Source organism: Podarcis pityusensis (genome assembly GCF_964106645.2).
Source record: "Podarcis pityusensis genome assembly, chromosome: 2".
NCBI classification, from domain to species: domain Eukaryota; kingdom Metazoa; phylum Chordata; class Lepidosauria; order Squamata; family Lacertidae; genus Podarcis; species Podarcis pityusensis.
Genome location: NC_138029.1, coordinates 89,492,341 through 89,512,585, shown reverse-complemented (window position 1 = coordinate 89,512,585; position 20,245 = coordinate 89,492,341). Strand labels below are relative to the sequence as shown.

The 20,245-nt window shown below is 42.4% G+C and overlaps 1 protein-coding gene across 5 annotated transcripts in view; it reads right to left on the bottom strand.

The window, feature by feature from the left end:
* The window catches only part of FGD5 (FYVE, RhoGEF and PH domain containing 5), a 134,483-nt gene that overhangs the window by 42,267 nt on the left and 71,971 nt on the right, over nucleotides 1-20,245 (bottom strand). For all 5 annotated transcript variants that reach the window (XR_013982981.1, XM_080995517.1, XM_080995518.1 and 2 more), the window contains exons 6-7: nucleotides 2,850-3,001; nucleotides 1,237-1,393 (exon numbers count right to left, since the gene is read on the bottom strand). Coding sequence is in view for 4 of the 5 variants with exons in the window: in XM_080995517.1 (XP_080851643.1) it covers nucleotides 1,237-1,393; nucleotides 2,850-3,001 (309 nt within the window). In the remaining variant the exon portion in view is untranslated. The remainder of the gene's footprint in view (nucleotides 1-1,236; nucleotides 1,394-2,849; nucleotides 3,002-20,245) is intronic.

Genomic DNA, 20,245 nt, shown 5'->3' with positions numbered 1-20,245 from the left:
TCTAACAGAGAGTTCTCAGTTTCTTCCACTTTACCCCCTCACAAAATTATAGCTTACAAGGTTCTCTGGGGAAAGAGAGTAAGTATTAAACCAGATAAAGTCTGTGGTATGAATATGCTCTGAATATCAAACACACACAGATGCATTTTGTGAATATATCCCTGCTGGTGAGAATACTGTCATTGCCTTTGAGACAAGCAGTTTTTGACTCTAGTATATCGAACACCTGGGCAACAAGGAAGTACAGCCCACAGGATAACCAAGTTTGAGATAAGCCCCCAAAAACAATTATTGCAATTAGAAGTCTGCCTTTCCGATCAAAGCCTTCAGAGCAGCATTCTTAGACTCCATTTTTATATTTTTGGCCTCAAGAGTTCAGACAGTGAAATATCCACGGGCAAATGTTGACAAACGGTCATTTTAATGAATTATCATTATTAATATTTCAGATGTGCTGCAGAGGGAGACATAATCCATATCTCAAGGGCCTGACAGCCCAAGCCACATTAAAAATACAGCAGCCAATTTATCCTCGTAACCTTTTCTGTCAGATAAGTAAATATTACTACCTCTCCTCCCCTACCCTTTACAAATGGAGCAATGGATATATATTAAGGCTGACATTGTGTGCATCACCACCAGAAGCAGAAGTGTCACTGTGGCAGGAAGCAGAAGAGAGGGACAAAGTTTGCATTAGCCCCGTTCAGGGATTCTAAATTCCTTCTACACTGAGCATGAGCACACTAGCCCTATGGTTTTCCCTGTGACGGCTGGAAAAATAACCTCTGAGACTGCTGGCAAGTTAGCAAAAACCAGGGATGTGCAGGACAGAATATGAAGGAATTACATGGTTCCCATACATTTGGTGTCAGGTATGGAGTGCTCAGTAACAAGACAATCCCTGACCTAGAATTCTTGCTGCTTCCATCTCCCATAGCTCCCCACAGTTATGTGAGAATGGATGATCACACATTCATTGTTGTTGTTGTTTTATTATAGCAGCCCTTGCGTTCCATACATAAGTTCACAAGCAACCCCAATTCTTCTCACTTGAAGGTGTGCGTGTGGATCTAATAGGTACTCCTCCAGACTTAACCCTCCTCCAAAGCTATCCCTGAACTGAGTCATCATTAACACCCCCCTACATGACCCTTTCTGAGCTCTGAAGGGAGGGCACACAAGGAAGGAAGGAGAGAGTGATAAAGAGAACTACAGGACAGTCGTAAAGGCCCTTACCTCAAATTCCCGAACGACAGTATCCAGCTGGGAAGTTTTAAGGCGGGCTTCATCCAGCAAAGCCAAATTCCTATCAAACTGCATAATGTAAGCCGTGTGGTGAATGAACCTTGATTCCCTGGAGAGGAAAATGTCAGCCACTTTCTGGTGATCTTCCCTAAAACCACATCAGGATAAACAAACAAACAAACAAACAAACAAACAAACAAACAAACGGAAAGGTTACAACGTTTGGGGCTTTTTCATTTAGGAAAAAGGGAAGTAAGAGAGGTCATGATAGAGCAGGCATAGGCAAACTCCGGCCCTCCAGATGTTTGGGACTACAACTCCCATCATCCCTGACCACTGGTCCTGTTAGCTAGGGATGATGGGAATTGTAGTCCCAAACATCTGGAGGGCCGAGTTTGCCTATGCCTGTGATAGAGGCATATGAAGATTATGCATGGTGCGGAGACAGTGGATTGGGAGGTGTTTTTCTCCCTCTCTCATCACGCTAGAACCCAGGGTCATCCAGTGATGTTGTATGGTGGAAGACTAGTGTGCAGACAAAAGGAACACACACACATGGAATTCACTGCCACAAGATGTGGGGATGGCTGCCATCTTGAGTGTTGTTGTTGTTTATTAAAAAGGGATTAGACAAATTCATGGAGGATAAGGCTGTCATTGGCTACTAGTCATGGTGGCTGTATACCCTGTCTCCAGCACTGGAAGCAATATGTCTCTAACTGCCAGTTGCTGGGTAACATGAGCAGGAGGGTGCTATTGCCCTCATCTCCTATTCTTTGCTTCCCAAGGAAGCCATATTAGCCACTGTGGGAAACAGCAGAGGGGGTCTTTGGTTTGGCTCTGTCCCACCTCTACTGGATACTGCCCACAGCCATTCCCATTTATCAGCCCTGAGCTGCTTTGTGAAGAACAGGCCTTTTTAATACTCCAGGTCTACACATGATTCAACACACCTATCTGAAGACAGTCCACTGGCCACATCTGCTGGCCTAGCAGAACCTCAACAAACCTCCTGTTCAGGGAGCTGGCCTAGGACTTTGAAAACAAGGATTTCGTCAAACGTCCCACAAGCACAATATATGGTTGGTAGGCTATTATTTGTCTTGATGGCAAATAAATATGTTCTATATATTTAAAATTTTGATATCCCACCCTATCCATTCAGGCTCAGTGTGGCTTTTGCTCATCTCTTTTCGCTTACACAAATACTGCAGAAGGTATCTGTGACTTCCTTTCTTGTTATCGGGATCCCAACCTTCCAGCAAAATGTACTTTAACAATGGTAGAGGAAACATATCTGGAATCTATTGAAAATGAGGTCACTCAGTAGCCAGATATATAATGCCTGAGTGCATAGCATCTGGAGTTATTACATATCATGCTACCATGTTCTTGTAACAGATATAAAGTAAAATCTCAGGGTGAAGGATAGCCTCTTAGCATTCAGGGTGAGGCCATCACAGAGGCAAGTTGTCTCTCATTTGGTTACTTTTGATTCTCCCTCTATTCAAAAGAAATAGGTGCTTGGTTTTCCTAAAGATTTCAGGATGTCGGGAAATGGATGCCGTCCTGAGATGGCATAAAGGCCTTGCTAAATCACTTACCAATTGAGAACTTTTTCTTCCAGCTCTTCCAGTATTTCTTGGTGCAGTTTGTAGATTTCTGGGATCTCATTCAATCCTTCCTTGAGCTTTGCTTCTTCATGGTCATTGTTATCTTCATCTCCCAGCACTTTTAAGACAGCTTCATAGAAATCCTGTGTACACACAATTCAGAATATCATCTGTAGGCTGTTACCAAATCCTACTTGCAGGTTCCTGACTACCATATTCAAAATCTGCCATTCAGTGCCAAATTTCCTGTCTGTGCCTTGGTCATTTCTCTTCCTGACTAGCCGTTTGCTTTCCTTACCTCTTGTTGCCTCACATTTCTTCAACTAAGTTAAGGTTGACCCAAACCATAATTTTCTGATGTCACACAGTCCTCTTGTAGGATTCAAGTGCTCCCTTGTCAAGAGCTTGAAAACCTTTCAGAAAGACCCTTGAAACAGGGTACAAACTTGACACAGAGGCACTGTGTGAAATCTGAGATGTCACAAATGAGAGAACTAGACCAGAGGGACAATGATTGTCTCCTTGTTTGTTGGTTTGTTTTTTTAAAGAAAAGATATTTATTAAAGTTTCAACATATTACAAAAATAAGCAAAAAAAGAAAGAAAAAAAAGAGAAAAAAAAGAGAAAATAAAAATACAAGATGAAAATACAAGATAAAAACAGTTAAAAAACAGATTAGTCTTTCCATATCTTATCTTTCATTTGCTTGTTTCCCCGACCTCCTCACACCTCCCTTTTTTGTATTCCAGTTCAAATTAGTTAATTCAGCAAATCCTTTCCCTCTTTGATTTTATCTTAATCTTTTATCTTAATATATTATAACTTTAGATTATCACCTGTTAACAATCCATTTTTACATATTCCTATATAACCTTGCTGCTAAAAACCACTTAACTTCAATCCAACATCATTCTAACATTCATTAATTTTGCAGTATTTCTGTAGATAGTCTTTAAATTTCTTCCAATCTTCTTCCACCAACTCCTTGTTTGTTGGTTTGAACCACTTTTTACAATGCTAAAGAAAATCTTTTCCCATGAAAACAACCTGTCTAGTTTTGTATCACCACAATAACATTACCAAAACCTATGTACTAGTTTCCTTAATTTTATACATCAATTTTCTATCTCTAGTCTTCATATTTAAAGACTTCCTACTGTTCTGCTCCAAACTACATTTCAATTCCATCTTTCCCTTAATCCCCTTTGTAAAAAACAAACAAAAAACCTAATGCATTATGGTCACCCTTTGTTCACCTCACTGACGCGCCCTTTTATATTTTCCTCAGTACTACTTCCTTGCCCTACAACATCTGCCTTCGCTAAATAAATCCTTCCTCAAAACAGACTTCATTATAGTGTTGTTTTTCAAGATAACAAATTCCTTGCACATCCATGTGGAAAACTGGAATTTCAGTTCTGTCTGCCCTTATGCAATAGTCAAGGCACTTCAGAAAAACCACAAAACCCCTCCACTAAAAATTATGATAGTTATGTACTCCCCTTCGCCCCAATCATAGAGATGTAGAGGCAGCACTACTGGATTTAAGCTGCAATCATATTCCTGCTTACCTGGAAGTAAGTCCCTTTGGACTCATTGGGGCTTACTTCTGAGTAAACATGCAAAGAATTGCACTATTAAGGTCCCTAGCATGAGATGGAATCTCTTGGAAGTGAACAGTGTCACTGTCAACACCACCAGCAAACACATCTGGAAAGGCACAACGCAAAATGCATGCTATTTGAAAAGAGTGTGAAAGGCATGCAGCAGTTTGCTCCCCAGACTTTCAGAGCCCAGGGATCTGAGTCATCTTTTCACAGATGATTGTACGGTTTCTGCAGAGACCCGCAGGCCAGTATCTAGCAGAAAATATATAGCTCCAAGGCATTTCAATGGAACCAAATCATAAATCACTGTTCATCTGTCCTTTTTGTAATAAGCATCTTGCCTCACTGCTAGCCCTTGTTAGTTGGGCTTGTGTTGTCACACATCAGCAGGTCCATTTATTCCACAAAAGCCGGCAGCAAAAACAAGGCAAAAGGGGGGAATGGTGCCCACCAACAGTAACCCATAGCAATTGTTTTGTCATTGTTGATTTTTAAATGTATGTCAAATGGGACCGCGTTCAAGTTGTGCGTGTCCTTTCGTTGTGGTAGCAATAAGCAAAACTACCCCACTGCCAAGGAAGGCTTTGTTTGAACCAAATTTCAACTCTAGGAACTGTGTTTGGTGAAAAGGTTAAACAATGGAACATATGGTGATAGGATGCATAGCACCTTTCCTTTACCATAGACTGCCCATCATCCCTTTTGCCAAAAGTTTTCAGCCTTATGGTATACATTTGTGACTATTTGCACCTTGAAAATGGTTGGTGCTGCTAAATACAAGCTATATTGTTTGAATAGTAAACAGCAGAGTAGCAAAAGCACTTTCCCCCACACCTTTCACTTCTTTTTCCTTTGATTCCCAGATAACACATAAGACATGGCGTGAGTTAAGCATGTTGCTATCAAATTCAGCGACATCTATCAGGGCCTCACTGGGCTTCTGCGAAGCACTTTTCTGTCACTTTATCATGAGGTAAATAAAACTTCATTCCTTTGGTCTGGTTTAGAACCACTGTCACGCTATCCAAGTTTAGTTGGGAGGCTGGATTTACCATTTCCATGTCTTCTTTTTAATTATATGATTTTCTGCGGAAATGGCAAATCTGGATTAAATAAGAAAATACTTGATGAGGGCAATGCCATGTGGATGCTGTGCATAAAGGTAAAGGTAAAGGGACCCCTGACCATTAGGTCCAGTTGTGACCGACTCTGGGCTTGCGGTGCTCATCTCACTTTATTGGCCGAGGGAGCCGGCGTACAGCTTCCGGGTCATGTGGCCAGCGTGATTAAGCTGCTTCTGGCGAACCAGAGCAGCGCATGGAAACGCCATTTACCTTCCCACTGGAGTGGTACCTACTTATCTACTTGCACTTTGACGTGCTTTCGAACTGCTAGGTTGGCAGGAGCAGGGACTGAGCAACAGGAGCTCACCCCGTCAAGGGGATTCGAACCACAGACCTTCTGATTGGCAAGTCCTAGGCTCTGTGGTTTAACCCACAGCGCCACCCGTGTCCCTATGCTGTATTAAACTGCTGTGCCAAAGTGCCCATGGACCTGATGACCAAAACTGAGCCACTATGCTACTGGTGATCTCTGCTCCTCCTCTGTTATCCTGCATCATCCCATAAGTCTATGCCCTTCTGACAGTAACAAAACATGGCAGGGTTTGTGCAGATAATAATAATAATAATAATAATTTATTATTTATACCCCGCCCATCTGGCTGGGTTTCCCCAGCCACTCTGGGCGGCTTCCAAAAAAATATTAAAATACTATGATACATCAAACATTAAAAGCTTCCCTAAACAGGGCTGCCTTCAGAAGCTAGCCGAGTATTTCTACCGTGCCTGGCAAGTATCCTGAAGAACTATTCATGGGTATAAATCTTTCTCTTTATTCCCCTGGAGCGGATACACTTAGAGAGGAGTCTGAGCCAGGCAGCTGGGTGTTCCTCGTTCTGGCCTGCGCTAAGGCTCTTGCAGGCAAAATGTCTTCTTTTCTGCCAATCTAATCTTTATGGGAAAAATAACTGGATCTTTCGTTGTCTACAAAAGTAAATGCACACCGGAGGGAACTGGAAGCAAGCTGTAAGCTTCTGCTAGCAGTGGAGGACCATATGGAATCACTTAGAAAAACATCCAGCGCTTTCCCAATTCTTCCTCTGCATCCCAATAAACCATGGAAGTGCCTGGAGATTTTAATTGCACAAGAAAGAGGAAGGAAGGGAGGAAGAACGAGCAACCGAGAGAGGAAGAGTGGGACCCGTCGACTGGAAAGCCAGCATGAAAGAGATGTCCTCTGAAAGTTGCAGAGTTTGAAAGCTCCCTGGGGTTCTTCGTTGATAGCAGCCGCAGCAGATGTGGATGTTACAAAGCTTCTTGGTTTCATTTAAAAAAAAAAGTTTTATCTGTCCTGATCGGACCTTCCTTTGCTGTTTCTACATACCAATAACTCTTGCAACAGACAAAAACTACCTGGAATATCACAATGACACTGTAGTTATTGCTAATACAGTCGTACCTCTGCTTACGTATCCCTCTGGATACGTAAACTTCGGGTTGCAAATGCAGCCAACCCAAAAGTGTATACTTCTGGGTTTTGCCGCACGTGCATGCACAGAAGTGCTCTGCGTGTCGCGCACATGTGCAGAAGGGTGCCTCCGGTTATGGACTTTTTGGGATATGGTCCGTAACCGGAGGTACCACTGTACCAGGAATATGCCTGGTAAGAGACATAGTTGGATTGTGGGTGACGAGAATTCCAGCTGATCAAAGGATATCCTGTGACACACATACACACACAAGAACACAATGTTCTTGCGCCTGGAACTTCCTCTCTTTCCCTCAGTGTCACTGTTTTCATGTGTCATAGCATTTTTATCCTGTATGTAGGTCTACACCAGGCATAGGCAAACTCAGCCCTCCAGACGTTTTGGGACTACAACTCCCATCACCCCTGACCACTGGTCCTGTTAGCTAGGGATGATGGGAGTGTAGTCCCAAAACATCTGGAGGGCCGAGTTTGCCTATGCCTGGTCTACACAGTTGCTTGTACACTAGCCTTTTTCTCCAGAATTGATGTCCTCCCTTCCCTTACATTTTGGAATCCACACACAGCATCGCTGTCCTCCCATGTTTTGTTTTGTTACAAAATTCAACTGCAGCAAAGCACTATTAGGGCTTCTGAGGGGAATTGTTCCTTGCAACTAAAAGTTACCTGTTTGCAGGCTCAAATGTGAGAACAGGATGCTGGACTAGATGGACCATTGGCCTGATCCAGCAGGTCTCTTCTTATGTCCTTATGTTATGTTCGTGTTCACATAAATGCTAACCAGATATTTATTTTAAAAATATGCATATCCTGCCTCTCAATTAAAAATCCATAGTGAGGTGGTATCATCCACCACACATGTGGAAATTATTAACTGTAAAATTATCAAAAATAAAAAACAACAATTAACACAGCTGAAGCTAACTAAGCAGCAAAACCTAGCCAGAAATTAAACTTAAAACAGTCCACACTTCTGAAATAAAACCACCTTTGCCTGGCTCCTGAAAGCTGAGAGAGATGAAGCAGTGCTGTGAGGGCCTGTTCCTAAGGAATTTCCCATTCAGTCTCAGATGGGGAAGGCCACACACAGGCCGGGCCCCTGGAGAAAGATCTGAATATATGAATAAGTTCATATTCTAGAAAGTGATCCTTGATGTGTCATGGACCGAGCTGATTTTGAACTTCAAATGTCATGCTGAGTGCTTTGAATTAAACTAGGAAGCCATCTGGATCTAGTGAAGATGTTGTCAACACCAACATTATACTGGATGACAAACATGGATGAAAGTTCACTTGGTGCCTTTGAGTATGATCCTCAACCCAGTGTTTACGCACTGGGCCAAACCCTAGTAAGACCCAAAGGGTTTACATTACAATTCTAGCCATGTGTACTAAGAAGTGATTCTTACTGAATTCAGTGGGGTTCCGGTGAAGATGAGGGAGAAAATCAATTCAGTTCCCATTTAAAGACAAATCTATTGAATTCACACTTTGTTAAACAATTATGAGAACCAAAATGTAGCCATCCATTGAAATTCACACTTATCCAAATATTGTGATGCAGGTCTCCAAACAAACAACGTTCACAAAAGTGAATACATGAGGTAAAAGCATGCATTAAAAATGACCATCTTAGTGAAAACAACGTACATTAGGAAAAATTCTTGGGGAAATGTGTCTATGAGTCAAAACTGTACACAAAAAAATATGTTTATTAGGAGAAAGTCACGCTAAAATGCTGATGGATTTTCATGAGGATATTTTTAAAGTTGCTGATTGCTGCAGGAATATGGAGAGCTGAATTTAAGATTGGAAAAAGGAGAAACTGAGAGAATCAAAATGGACAGGTCTTTCCATCTCTACTCTCAGCTGAGTGGAGTTAGAACTGCAGCCTTAAACATTGCTTTAATATCATTACACTTTTAAACTTGAGACAGGATATTCCATGTCCAGACACTTTGGATAAATCCTGGTGAGAGTTTGTGTTATTACAGACTACTGTACACAGAACAAGCAAAAATTTAGAATGTTACCAGCCAGAGTGGAGTACCAGGCAGAGGAGAGTGCAGCTGTTTTAACAATCCACCAAAAGCAAAGATTCAGCAGAGTTAATAGAAATAGCAGCCACCATCCTCCCAAAATTGTGAATGACCATTTCCCAGTCACACTGCATGCGGTATGACAAAACATGCTACGTGAGTGCAAGAGAGTGCTTTAATAGGAAACTACCATGGCCATATATCTCATCCAAAGATGCCATTCATACTTTATGCATTTAGGTAGCTTCAAAGATCGGGTTAGATGCAATGCAAAATCAAACACTCATGGTTTCAGTGAAGAAACTCGAAATTTTATGGCTGCTTTCAAAAACTATGTTGACTTTCCCCAGCAAGCACAAAGTAAAAGTGAAGTTTACACAGCGTAGCCATTCTACTGCTACACCTTTACCACTGCTGGTAAATTGCTCCGAAAGCTTGGCACATTATCTCCCTCCATCATTAATACTAGCACTGTATCACTTTGCCACTTTCCATTTCCACTCATGAAGAACTACACAGATACTCAAAAAATGTATAGGCACGTTCAATCTTTTCCTCTCAAATTAATCTGGAACTTTTGGTATTTTCACCTCAAATTAATAGGGACTGTTACTCAGTCCCATGAAACACACCATACCAATCTGAGAGAACATTGACTATTCATCTTTCAAGCTCTGAACTAAAGGGATTGTATCCAACTAAGATCCACTGAAATGAAAGGACCCAAATTAGTCATGCCCATGAATTTCAAAGGGTATACTCTACTCTGAGTAAAACTAATGTTAGATACAACCCACGGTATCCTGAAAATCTGCCTCCACTTTTTTTTGGGGGGGGGGGAATCCATTCTATCCCTGAAGGAATAGATTTTCTGATGGTTTGCAGGGTGGGGTTAGGATAAATTCTGAGAAATATTTGAGGGTGGGTGTGTTTGGCTAACCCAAGTTAGACAAGGTGGTTGAGGGCTTTAAAAAATATATATATATCCCCCCTTAAGCGGGAAGGTAAACGGCGTTCCGTGTGCTGCGCTGGCTCGCCAGATGCAGCTTGTCACGCTGGCCACGTGACCCGGAAGTGTCTGTGGACAGCGCTGACTCCCGGCCTATAGAGTGAGATGAGCGCACAACCCTAGAGTCTGGCAAGACTGGCCCGTACGGGCAGGGGTACCTTTACCTTTACTTTTATCCCCCCCTTAAAGAAAGATGGGGGGGGGTAGAGACCAGTGCAGTCTCTCTGTGAGCAGCCACATAACCAACCAGGGTTTCTATGGTCTGTGCTTCCTGGAGCCTGGGCCAGACTTATCATGGAATTCACTATGTGACATGATGCAGTGTAGTTTAACTCCCATTGTAATTCTGTCACAGGCTACAGAACATGCAGTGGGGTGGCTGTGGAGTTGTACAGCAGCTGCAAACAGCTGTTTGCTTGGGTTTTTTAAATTGACAATGATAACTGATTAAAATGAAAACAATTTTGGCCATCTCATCTAACTAAGGAAAGCCAATCTGAACATTTTTTAATGCTGTATTGTTTTTAATACTCGATTGGGAGCTGCCCAGAGTATTAGTATTATATTATTATTATTATTTCTCAGAATTCCCCCTCCTGTGGTTTTTTTGGGGGGGCATTTTATTTTTGCCCCACATGAACTGAAAAAAATGGCCCAGCCCTATCCCAAATGGTCCCAGACATAATTACTTTAAGGGCTGCCTGCTTCTATGTTGCCCTGCTTGGGCTTTAATATCTGCTTTGTCCTCCTTGCCATCAACTCGGTGTATTACAAAAGTGAGCATATTCAGTGATGGTGTCAAGGCTCTGGAATACCCTCCAAGTGGAGACAAGTCAGGCTTCCTCCTTATCGTATTTTCGAAATAGGCTTTCATGTTTGAATCTGCTGCTCTTGATTTTAAAACTGACTGCTGCTTTTAGATATTTAATATATATCTTTGTAATTGTATTATTCTCCTTTAATCTGAAATGTATTTTTTCTTTCTTTCTAACACAAACTACTCTACCTGAAAAAGAGCAAGATTTATCTAACAGGAGAATTTTCCACTCTCCATGTGGGCTGGTGGGGTGGTTGAGGATTAGGGCTGATGTTCACGAGTCTATGTCAGAGATGCACTAAACATTTTCAAATGTCAGGGTTATTTGATGTCCTTTTATGTCTTTCTGGCTGACACTGGTGCTTCTCAGCTGCATTTTCACTCCTCTCACAGTCCTCATTTGCCCACACTTCTGCCTTACTGACTGTGGTGACCCAGAAACTTTGATAATTTTCATCCATGATACCATCGCATTACACAATGTGTTGTGGTGTCACTGAACAGATCAAGTGGGTTATTAAAGCCACTGGTAACAAATGGCAATGTGGACACATGGAACCAAGGGCTGTGGTGAAGAAGATTTAAACCAAAGGAAAATGTTGCTGTGGACAATTGGACTTTAAAACAAGTACCCGTGAGTAGAAACGGAAAATTGGATCAAGAAATTGCTTAATTTGGTATCGAAGCGGGAAGGTGCAAAACAGGAAGTCCGCCTTCCGCTTTTTGTATATAGACTAAAGCAAAAATTTTGTAAGCTAAAGCCGGGAAAGCTGTCAAAAAAGCCTAAATTTCCTTCATTCAGAATCACTGAAACCCCCCTTGGAAGCAGGAGAAAAGGGGGGGGGACTCTGTTTAACCCTAGCAGGAGAGGGAGTGAAGAAGGATAAGTTTCCACCGTCTCTAACCTGGGAACGGGGTGTCAGAGACAGAAACTGTTGGAGAGGTTCATTGACTGTGAATGGAATACAGTGGTGCCCCGCAAGACGAATGCCTCGCAAGACGGAAAACCCGCTAGACGAAAGGGTTTTCCGTTTTGGCGGTGCTTCGCAAAACGAATTTCCTATGTGCTTGCTTCGCAAGACGAAAATGTCTTGCGAGTTCCTGCGGGGGTTTTTTCCTTTCCCCCCCCCTTTTTCCCAAGCCGCTAAACCGCTTATCAGCTGATGGCTAAGCCGCTTATCAGCTGATCTTTAAGCCGCTTAACAGCTGATGCTAAGCCTCTTATCAGCTGATCTTTAAGCCGCTTAACAGCTGATGCTAAGCCGCTTATCAGCTGATCTTTAAGCCGCTTATCAGCTGATCGTTAAGCCGCTTATCAGCCGATCTTTAAGCCGGCTAAGCCGCTAATACTGTAGCGCTAAGCCGCTAAACCTCTAATGGGCTTGCTTCGCAAGACGAAAAAACCCGCAAGACGAAGAGACTCGCGGAACGGATTCTTTTCGTCTTGCGAGGCACCACTGTATTTTGACAGATAGCTAATGAAGAGAGACAAGTTGATTCTAATGTTGCCTTTTGCATTTTAAAGAAACAAAATATCTGAAAAACATCTGAAATATCTGGAAAATGAAAGTAACTTTCCTTTGCCTTTAAAAAAAATATGGATACAAATAGAAATTGCCTCCTCTAGAGGGAGCTTGTTAAATTGTTGCTGCAGTATACTTGAGGACCCAACATCTGTGAGATTAAGATCGTGGGAACAGTCTTTTCTGACCTTGACCAAAGATGAGCTGGGAGGAAGATTGGGTGCTTGCTTTATGCAAGACAAATGCCTTGCTGGAACAGATGCATGAGAAGATGGACTTGATGAATGAGAAAATGGATTTGACTGTTGTGGTTAATAACTGTGGACAAACAGGGAACATTGATACAGAAATCATCCAGGGACCAACCTATGATTCTGTACTGACTGGGCAAGTGCAGATGAAAATGGAGGAAGATGCGGTTGCACCTCAAATAATACAAATGGAGAGACCCAAGGCCCTACAGGAGCATAAGCCGCTGTCATTAAAGATTGAAGTTGAAGTGGGCCAGGGGGAGTTTGGAGATGAGGAGGTTCCTAACTTTGGAGAGACCTTGAAATATGATTTTAAATACTTTTTGGATTATATCGAGGACTGTGGGGAGTGGGACTGTGGGGAATGGGCGGGCTGGATGAAGGGAGATGGAGACAATTTTGGGTTGGAATCCCCCAGAGACCTACTCCTCAATGAGAAAGGAAAGAAATTAAGAAAGAGACCAACAAAAGACAAGGAAAAGGGCAAGTATAAACAACAAGAAGAAGAACTGCAGAAGGGACATGGAAGAGACTTAAGGGCCTCGGACAGAAGGCTTCCAGGTTGATGGACTAGATGGAATGGACAGTAAGGACTGACACGATCCGAGACCAGGAAGAAGAGACGCTGGATGATGATTGGAAGAAAATTTATAAAGGAAACTTTTTATTTAGAATTAGCTTAATGAATATTAGGGAAAATGTTGGAATGAAACTATATGACTCAAGCAGAAATGATATCAGGAGCTATGTATATTTGAAAACTAAGATTTAAGCTTTAAGGTATTTTGGGGTAAGATAAGGTTAAATAAATTAAGGTAATTTGAATAACAGAATATGGGGAAAGATGGAAAGGATTTGTTGAGTTAATTATTAGGTTAAATTGTTAAGATATATTTTTTAACAAAAATTGAGAAAGATGGAAAGAATTTGCTGAAATAATTAATTAAACTAGAATACAAAAAGGGAGGTGTGAGGAGGTCAATGAAACAAGCAAATGGAAATTATAGATATGCAAGTTGGGATTTGTGTCTCCCCCCCCCCTTCTTTTTATTTTTCTTTTGCTGTATTGTTGTATTGGTTTCTATGTTCTGCGTTTTTCTCTTTTTTTGTATTGTAGTGTTGTTCTTTATTTTTTCTTTTTTTTTGTAATTTTGAAATTATTAATAAATATTACTTAAAAAAAAAAAAGGAAAATGTTGCTTCAAAGAACACCACCGAAACACAGATGTGATCACAAGTGCTGAATATAGCAGGAAATGGAAGGTGATTGTGAACACTCACAAAAATGAGCATGAAATGAGGCAAGCAGTGTTGGCTCATTTATCTTCTCTTCTATTTGTCTTTAAAAAAAAGCAGAAGGAACATTTGCACTGTGTGATACATCTGTTGCTGCCCTTTACCATTTCAGTTTAAAGGTTGACAGTATTGAGAAATCCAAGAATTTCTCTAGATTATTTCCCCCTGGGAGTTCACTACACTACACTACCCCCTGGTATGCCCCACAGAGGAACCTACAGTCTGCAAATAAAAACATCCTGAAGGTCCCAGGCCACAGAGAGGTTAGGCTGGCCTCAACTAGAGCCAGGGCTTTTTCGGCTGCGGCTCCAATCTGGTGGAACGCTCTGTCACAAGAGACTAGGGCCCTGCGGGACCTGACATCTTTCCGCAGGGCCTGCAAGACAGAGTTGTTCCGCCAGGCCTTTGGTCAGGGCCCAGCCTGACTCCCTCCTCTGGCAACCTGCACAGAACTTTGCTTAACGGTTGCCATTAATTTGATTTTAATTAATTTTTATAATGAAATGTTTTAGAATGTTGGGTTATTTGATTGTTTGATTATTTGTTTGTTGTTAGCCGCCCTGAGCCTGGCTTTGGCTGGGGAGGGCGGGATATAAATAAAATTTATTATTATTATTATTATTATTATTATTATTATTATTACACATCATCACACTATAGCAGCCAAAGCTATGCCTCAAATCTGTAAAAAAAAAATCACTTAACGAAACTAAAGTTTTTCTTTCTCATGGATTTCAAGCAAATGTTACTATATTATTAATTGCCTCAATAGACGTGTGATTATAATTAATTCTCAGACAAATGAATTAATTCCAGCAGCCAGGATGGCTAGCCTCGCAATGATTAATTCTGCAAAACCAAAGCCTAATAGTAATGCTGTAAGCATCCATAAAAAGAAAAAAATGCTGTTGCCTAAAGTGCTGAAAGCCTGGGAAACCATTAATCACAGGTAAAGTACTTTTGCAGTCTCAATAACTCTGATCAATCACAGTACCCGAAAGGTCTCCAAATTCATCATCTGAAAAACACAGTCCAAGAAAGAAGAGGGAAAAGGTACCAAATATTTTTTAGTTCATACAATTCCCTGCTAGATTCAGAACTGAGGAAAGAACTAGGGCCATCCAATTACATTCTAAGTGACTCATGAGGCTCAAACCGGAGTGTATGCTCCTGGCACTATTTCTGCCATTAAAAAAATTGCAACTGTTATTTCACATTCACAGAGTGCCAGCTATTTTCTAGACACTGTGTAGAACATAAATGCGACATGGTCCTGAGACCCAAGCAAGAGAATTTGAATCCCAGCATTTTGTAGCTCTCTCTCTCATGAATGAATGCTGGAAGTGTCAATTAGTCAATGGCAGCATTCAGATGTAAAAATAAACTATGGCTTCTTACACTAATGAGCTTGGGACTTGTAAGCTCCCTCTTCCTCTTCCCTCCACCTGTGCAGCTGCACAATTGAAAAGTAGTGTAGCATTATGTCTGAACCTTAAATGATGGTTAACCTCAACCAGGGCCAGCCCAACCTGAGGTGAACCACAAAATGGCACACATACTCCACCAGGGAAGAAGGGGTAAGTGAAGATCTACACCAGAAACGGGGGAGGGGGGGATAAAAATCTACACTGGGGACAAGGGTGGGATGAGATCAACAACACCTCCTATTTGCCAAGAGGCTGCTGTACTAGTGGCATTGCGGAGGTGGGGGGCTGCCAAGGAGAAAACAGGAGACCATGTATGGTCATCTAACCAGAAAGCCTAATGGCTTCCTCATGTCATATATACTTGGTGCACTGATTCAGCAACTTGCACTGTTCTTAGCAGATTTAAGAGACCATGATGGCACACAGAGTACAAGACAGTCTCTAAGGTGAGCAAGGACCAAGCTACCACAGTCTATGCTTTGAGCTAAGCTGAGGCATCTCTGAGGGTGCAGAACGAGTGGCCTTGCACAGCAGAGAACAGCAATGCTCTGAAATCCTTTCATTGGCCACCCCTGTTTTTCCAGTTGAAGATGAACTGCAGTAAATTCTAACACAGCAGACATAATTTGCCAACTATCCTTCAACTGCTGGGTGGAAATTAGGTCATGGATCGTGACCTCAGTACATGCACTCACTCATTCACTCACACACACACAAACTTGCGCACGCACCAAAATCAAATGAGGCTAAGCACTGGCAAACTGTACAATGCACGTTTCAAATACTGTACCAGTAGGCTGTTTGCAAAGTACGTGGCCAAAGGCCAAGAAGGGCTGGCACACATTCTCTCTCTCTGTGTGTGTGTGCGTTTAAAGGAGGGGCACTAAGTAGTTGAACAGCCATTTTGGCTTCCTGTTCCCTCTGTAAAGACCCATGAAGAGCTATTTTCCCACCTGCTGACTAGGAAAAAATGAAGACGCAGAAGAATAAATGAATCAGCCAATTGCAGCTGAAAACAGCCTATTGTTCTCAGATGTTATATCCCTCTAAGCTTTTGTCAAGTGCTTTGGGCACTGTAACATTCAACGTATTTTTTTCATTTAGACAGACTTCTCCCATTCATTGGGAGATTTCATTAGCAAAACAAGCACTTGATTAGTCCAACAGGACTTTCAATGCTGTCCAAGAAACCCAAGGCAGAAGAAAGTGTGCTTTGGCTCATTGCTCACTACCCCTCCTAATCATTTCCAGTTAATTATTACTGGCTCAAATCTCATGATGTTTGCAACACATGTAGCATTGTATATCTATATTCAGTTTGGTCTTCATGCTTAGTGTCTAACCTATTTCTGTCTTTCTAGCAAACCACTGATGCAAAAGCAAAATGACAAATGGAAGGACTTATGATGGTACTGAAACAAATGTTCTCGACAAAGAACTTTCAGCTCAAATTCTGAGTCACAGTGGGGCTGAGGGGTGCAAGGGGGGAATCACCTGGCAAATTTCATGGGTGGGAGGAGAAATCTGTGGGAAGCTGAACCTCCCACCACTTCTGGGGCTTATCTCCCAGCAAAATTTCTTGGGCTTGCCCTGTTTGAAGTGGTGCCTAGTGACAGTGCAAGTTCTCTCTATCGTGTTTGCTTTCTAGTGGCATATATGTGAGTCAGCGCTTGATTCTGTAGTCATCATATGATGAACATGGTACAAATAAACTCTCCACTTAGTTTTCCTCTTAATTTTGCCCAATCTCCTTTCCCCACAATTTGTTGAACTTCTTACTAAAACACTGTGATCAAAGCTGGATGAAGAGCAGCTACACTTCCAGATTAACATCATACACTTTATTTCTGAGCCACACCAGCTAATATAAAGTTTGAGCTCACACAATGTTTCCACTCTTTCGGTTGAATAGCAGAGTGAGTATATGGAAATGTCATCATTTTGGCAATCAATCAAACTATTAAGGTCCCTGCTGAAAGGCCAAACTGATTCAGTTCCGCTGAATGGAGTGGGGATCTGCTCTGATTTGCGGGGAGGGGGAGGTGTCAGGGAAAAGTTGGTGTTCCTGAGACTTTAAGGAAATAAAAATAATTTTTCTTTTTCTAAATGAAGGTGTGGTGCACTTTTGCTTGCTCTGTTAAGATGTAACAGAAGACACAAAGTGTTGTTTTTTTTAAAAAAGCCCCCCCCCCGAATGTTGAATTGACAGAATCAGAAATAAGGGTGTCTAAGAGTGTGCCTAGGGACGCAGGTGGCGTCGAAACCACAGAGCCTAGGGCTTGCCAATTGGAAGGTCGGCAGTTCGAATCTCCATGACGGGGTGAGCTCCCATTGTTCAGTCCCAGCTCCTGCCAACCTAGCAGTTCGAAAGCATGTCAAAGTGCAAGTAGAAAAATAGGTACCGCTCTGGCGGGAAGGTAAATGGCGTTTCCGTGCGCTACTTTGGTTCGCCAGAAGCGGCTTAGTCATGCTGGCCACATGACCCGGAAAAACTGTCTGTGGACAAATACCGGCTCCCTCGGCCTATAGAGCGAGATGAGCAAGCAACCCCAGAGTCATCCGCAACTGGACCTAACGGTCAGGGGTACCTTTACCTTTACCTTTTCAGAGTGTGCCTGATAATGACAAAACTACCTATGTTAAAATAGCTGACAAGAAGAAGAAGGAATCCTAGGGGTGTCAATCCCCCCTCGATATGATATGATACAATAATCTTTATTGTCATTGTCCCATACAGAAAAACGATATTGAAAAAATCTACATCAGACATTCAAAAACCAACAAGCCTGCTATCCCAGCTATCCCAGCCTGGATATCACATTTGAATAGAAACTATTTCTTAGGCGGCTAGTCCTAGTCTTTATAACCCTGTACTTTCTTCCAGAAGGCAGAATCTGAAAGAGATCATTTCCGGGGTGCGAACTATCCTGCACTATCTCTGCAGCTTTCTTATGACACCTGGAAGCATAGATTTGATCCAAGGTGGGAAGAGTGCACCCAATTATTCTCTCCACAGTCTTTACAACCCTGGACAGCATTGTTTTCCCCCTGACTGTGCAGCTCCCAAACCACACACACAGACCATAAGTTAATACACTCTCAACAGTACAATGGTAAAATACCATCAACAGGTCCTTTGAGAGATTATTTTTCTGGAGAATTCTCAGAAAATGTGTTCCTGTGCTTCTGTGTTCTTAATATGAATTAAATTGTGGTGTATGGGGTGAGGAAAGGGGTAGCACCTTTGGTGGGGGAACATTTCATTTCATGCTCCTTCTGGGATATTTTGTCCACCTTTGGTTCTCACCCTGCACTCAGCTTTCACCTGTGGCTCCTAGAAACTGTCAGCATGCGACAGTGGCCATACCCCGGGAAACAGCTTTGACTGGCCAGCTAAAACAGATGAAGGTAGCCAATGGGTATCAAACCCTCAGTGAGTTAGGGACATCCCCTGCATGCAAAGACAGGCTCCAGCAGATGGAGTAGACGAGACAAAAATGGGTCCAATGGTCATAGAAGGCGGTTTCTGCAGTGAGGGGCAGATGGGGCTCATCCACTTGGGAAGGTAGCCCATCTAGCAGAAAGAAAACTCTGATCCTAGACCTCTGCTGCCTTGCAGAATATTGTCAGAAGCATACCCTGCCTACACAAATCCAGAGCAGTGTTCCTAAAACAGTTGGATGGCGTCTTGTACGCCTCCTTCCAGCAGCTCCTGCAGCCAAGCAGGATGTGGTTTCCTTTGGGCCACATCAGTGAGGCCAAGAAGGGGGTCTTGTGGTCTGAGCAGCCCAGGACCTCCATACACACTGCCCAGGCATGCACCCTGAGGAGCTCACTTCGGTGCTGCTAATGCAGCAGTTTGACTTCACCCCTGGATGCACACTCCATTGTCTCTTGAGACAGACCAAGCCAACAATGGAAAAAATAAAAAGCAGATGAGGCTTTTTTAACATCACTTTCCCCTGCATATCAATCACAGGCTCTTAAGCCCAGGACAAGCCCTAACAGCAATGTTGATTGGAGAAAAGTATCGTGTAAGAAGTACGTGAAAAGGGAGAAAAATGAAACAGTCAGCTGACATCCCTGGCAGTGGGAAATGAGTAGCATGCTCTTCTAGCCTATATCTCTCCCCTCCCCTTCTTGAGCTATGTGACATCTGGTCAACCCCATATTACACAAAGATTTCTGGAAAGTTCGTGAATTAAACAAGGCAGAAGTGAAGGAAGTGAGTGGTGAATATCATCAGCTCAGACACAGACTTTCCACCAGAAGGACTTACACCACAACAGGTGGGGACTGTTTTGCACAGAATGGTTGATAAGATAACAGGTTGAGGGAGTCCAGAGCATTACCAGACCACCTAGCCACTGGTTAATAGGTGCTTGTTCCAGACACTGGTATTTAGGGTGACCTCACAGAGATTCTCACATTATTTCCCAGAATGCCATCTCCAGTGCGAACTCCATGACATTTACGTACAGTGCAATTCTAAGCTTGTCTATGCAGAAGGCAGTCCCAATCAACTCAACGGGGCTTATAGCCTAGAAAGTGTGATTAGGACTGCAGCAATGGTCAGTTAATTAACTGACTTATTGGTTAACAATGAGCTATTCGACCTTGTAATTATTAATTTTCCCCACACAAAATGATTCATACAAGAAATCCCCACTAGTGCAAAAATGAGAAAATGTCTTTTAGATTAAGAGATGATTTATGCTTTTGGCTCCACAAGAGACCTGTGAACTGTAAAGGTCTGAGATCCAAGTGGGAGCTGACTGTATTTCTCAACCATACAAAATATTTGTTTGCACAGAGATAGGGGAAGAATTCGCTGGAGCCATCCCATGCTGACGAAAGCAGCTCTAAAG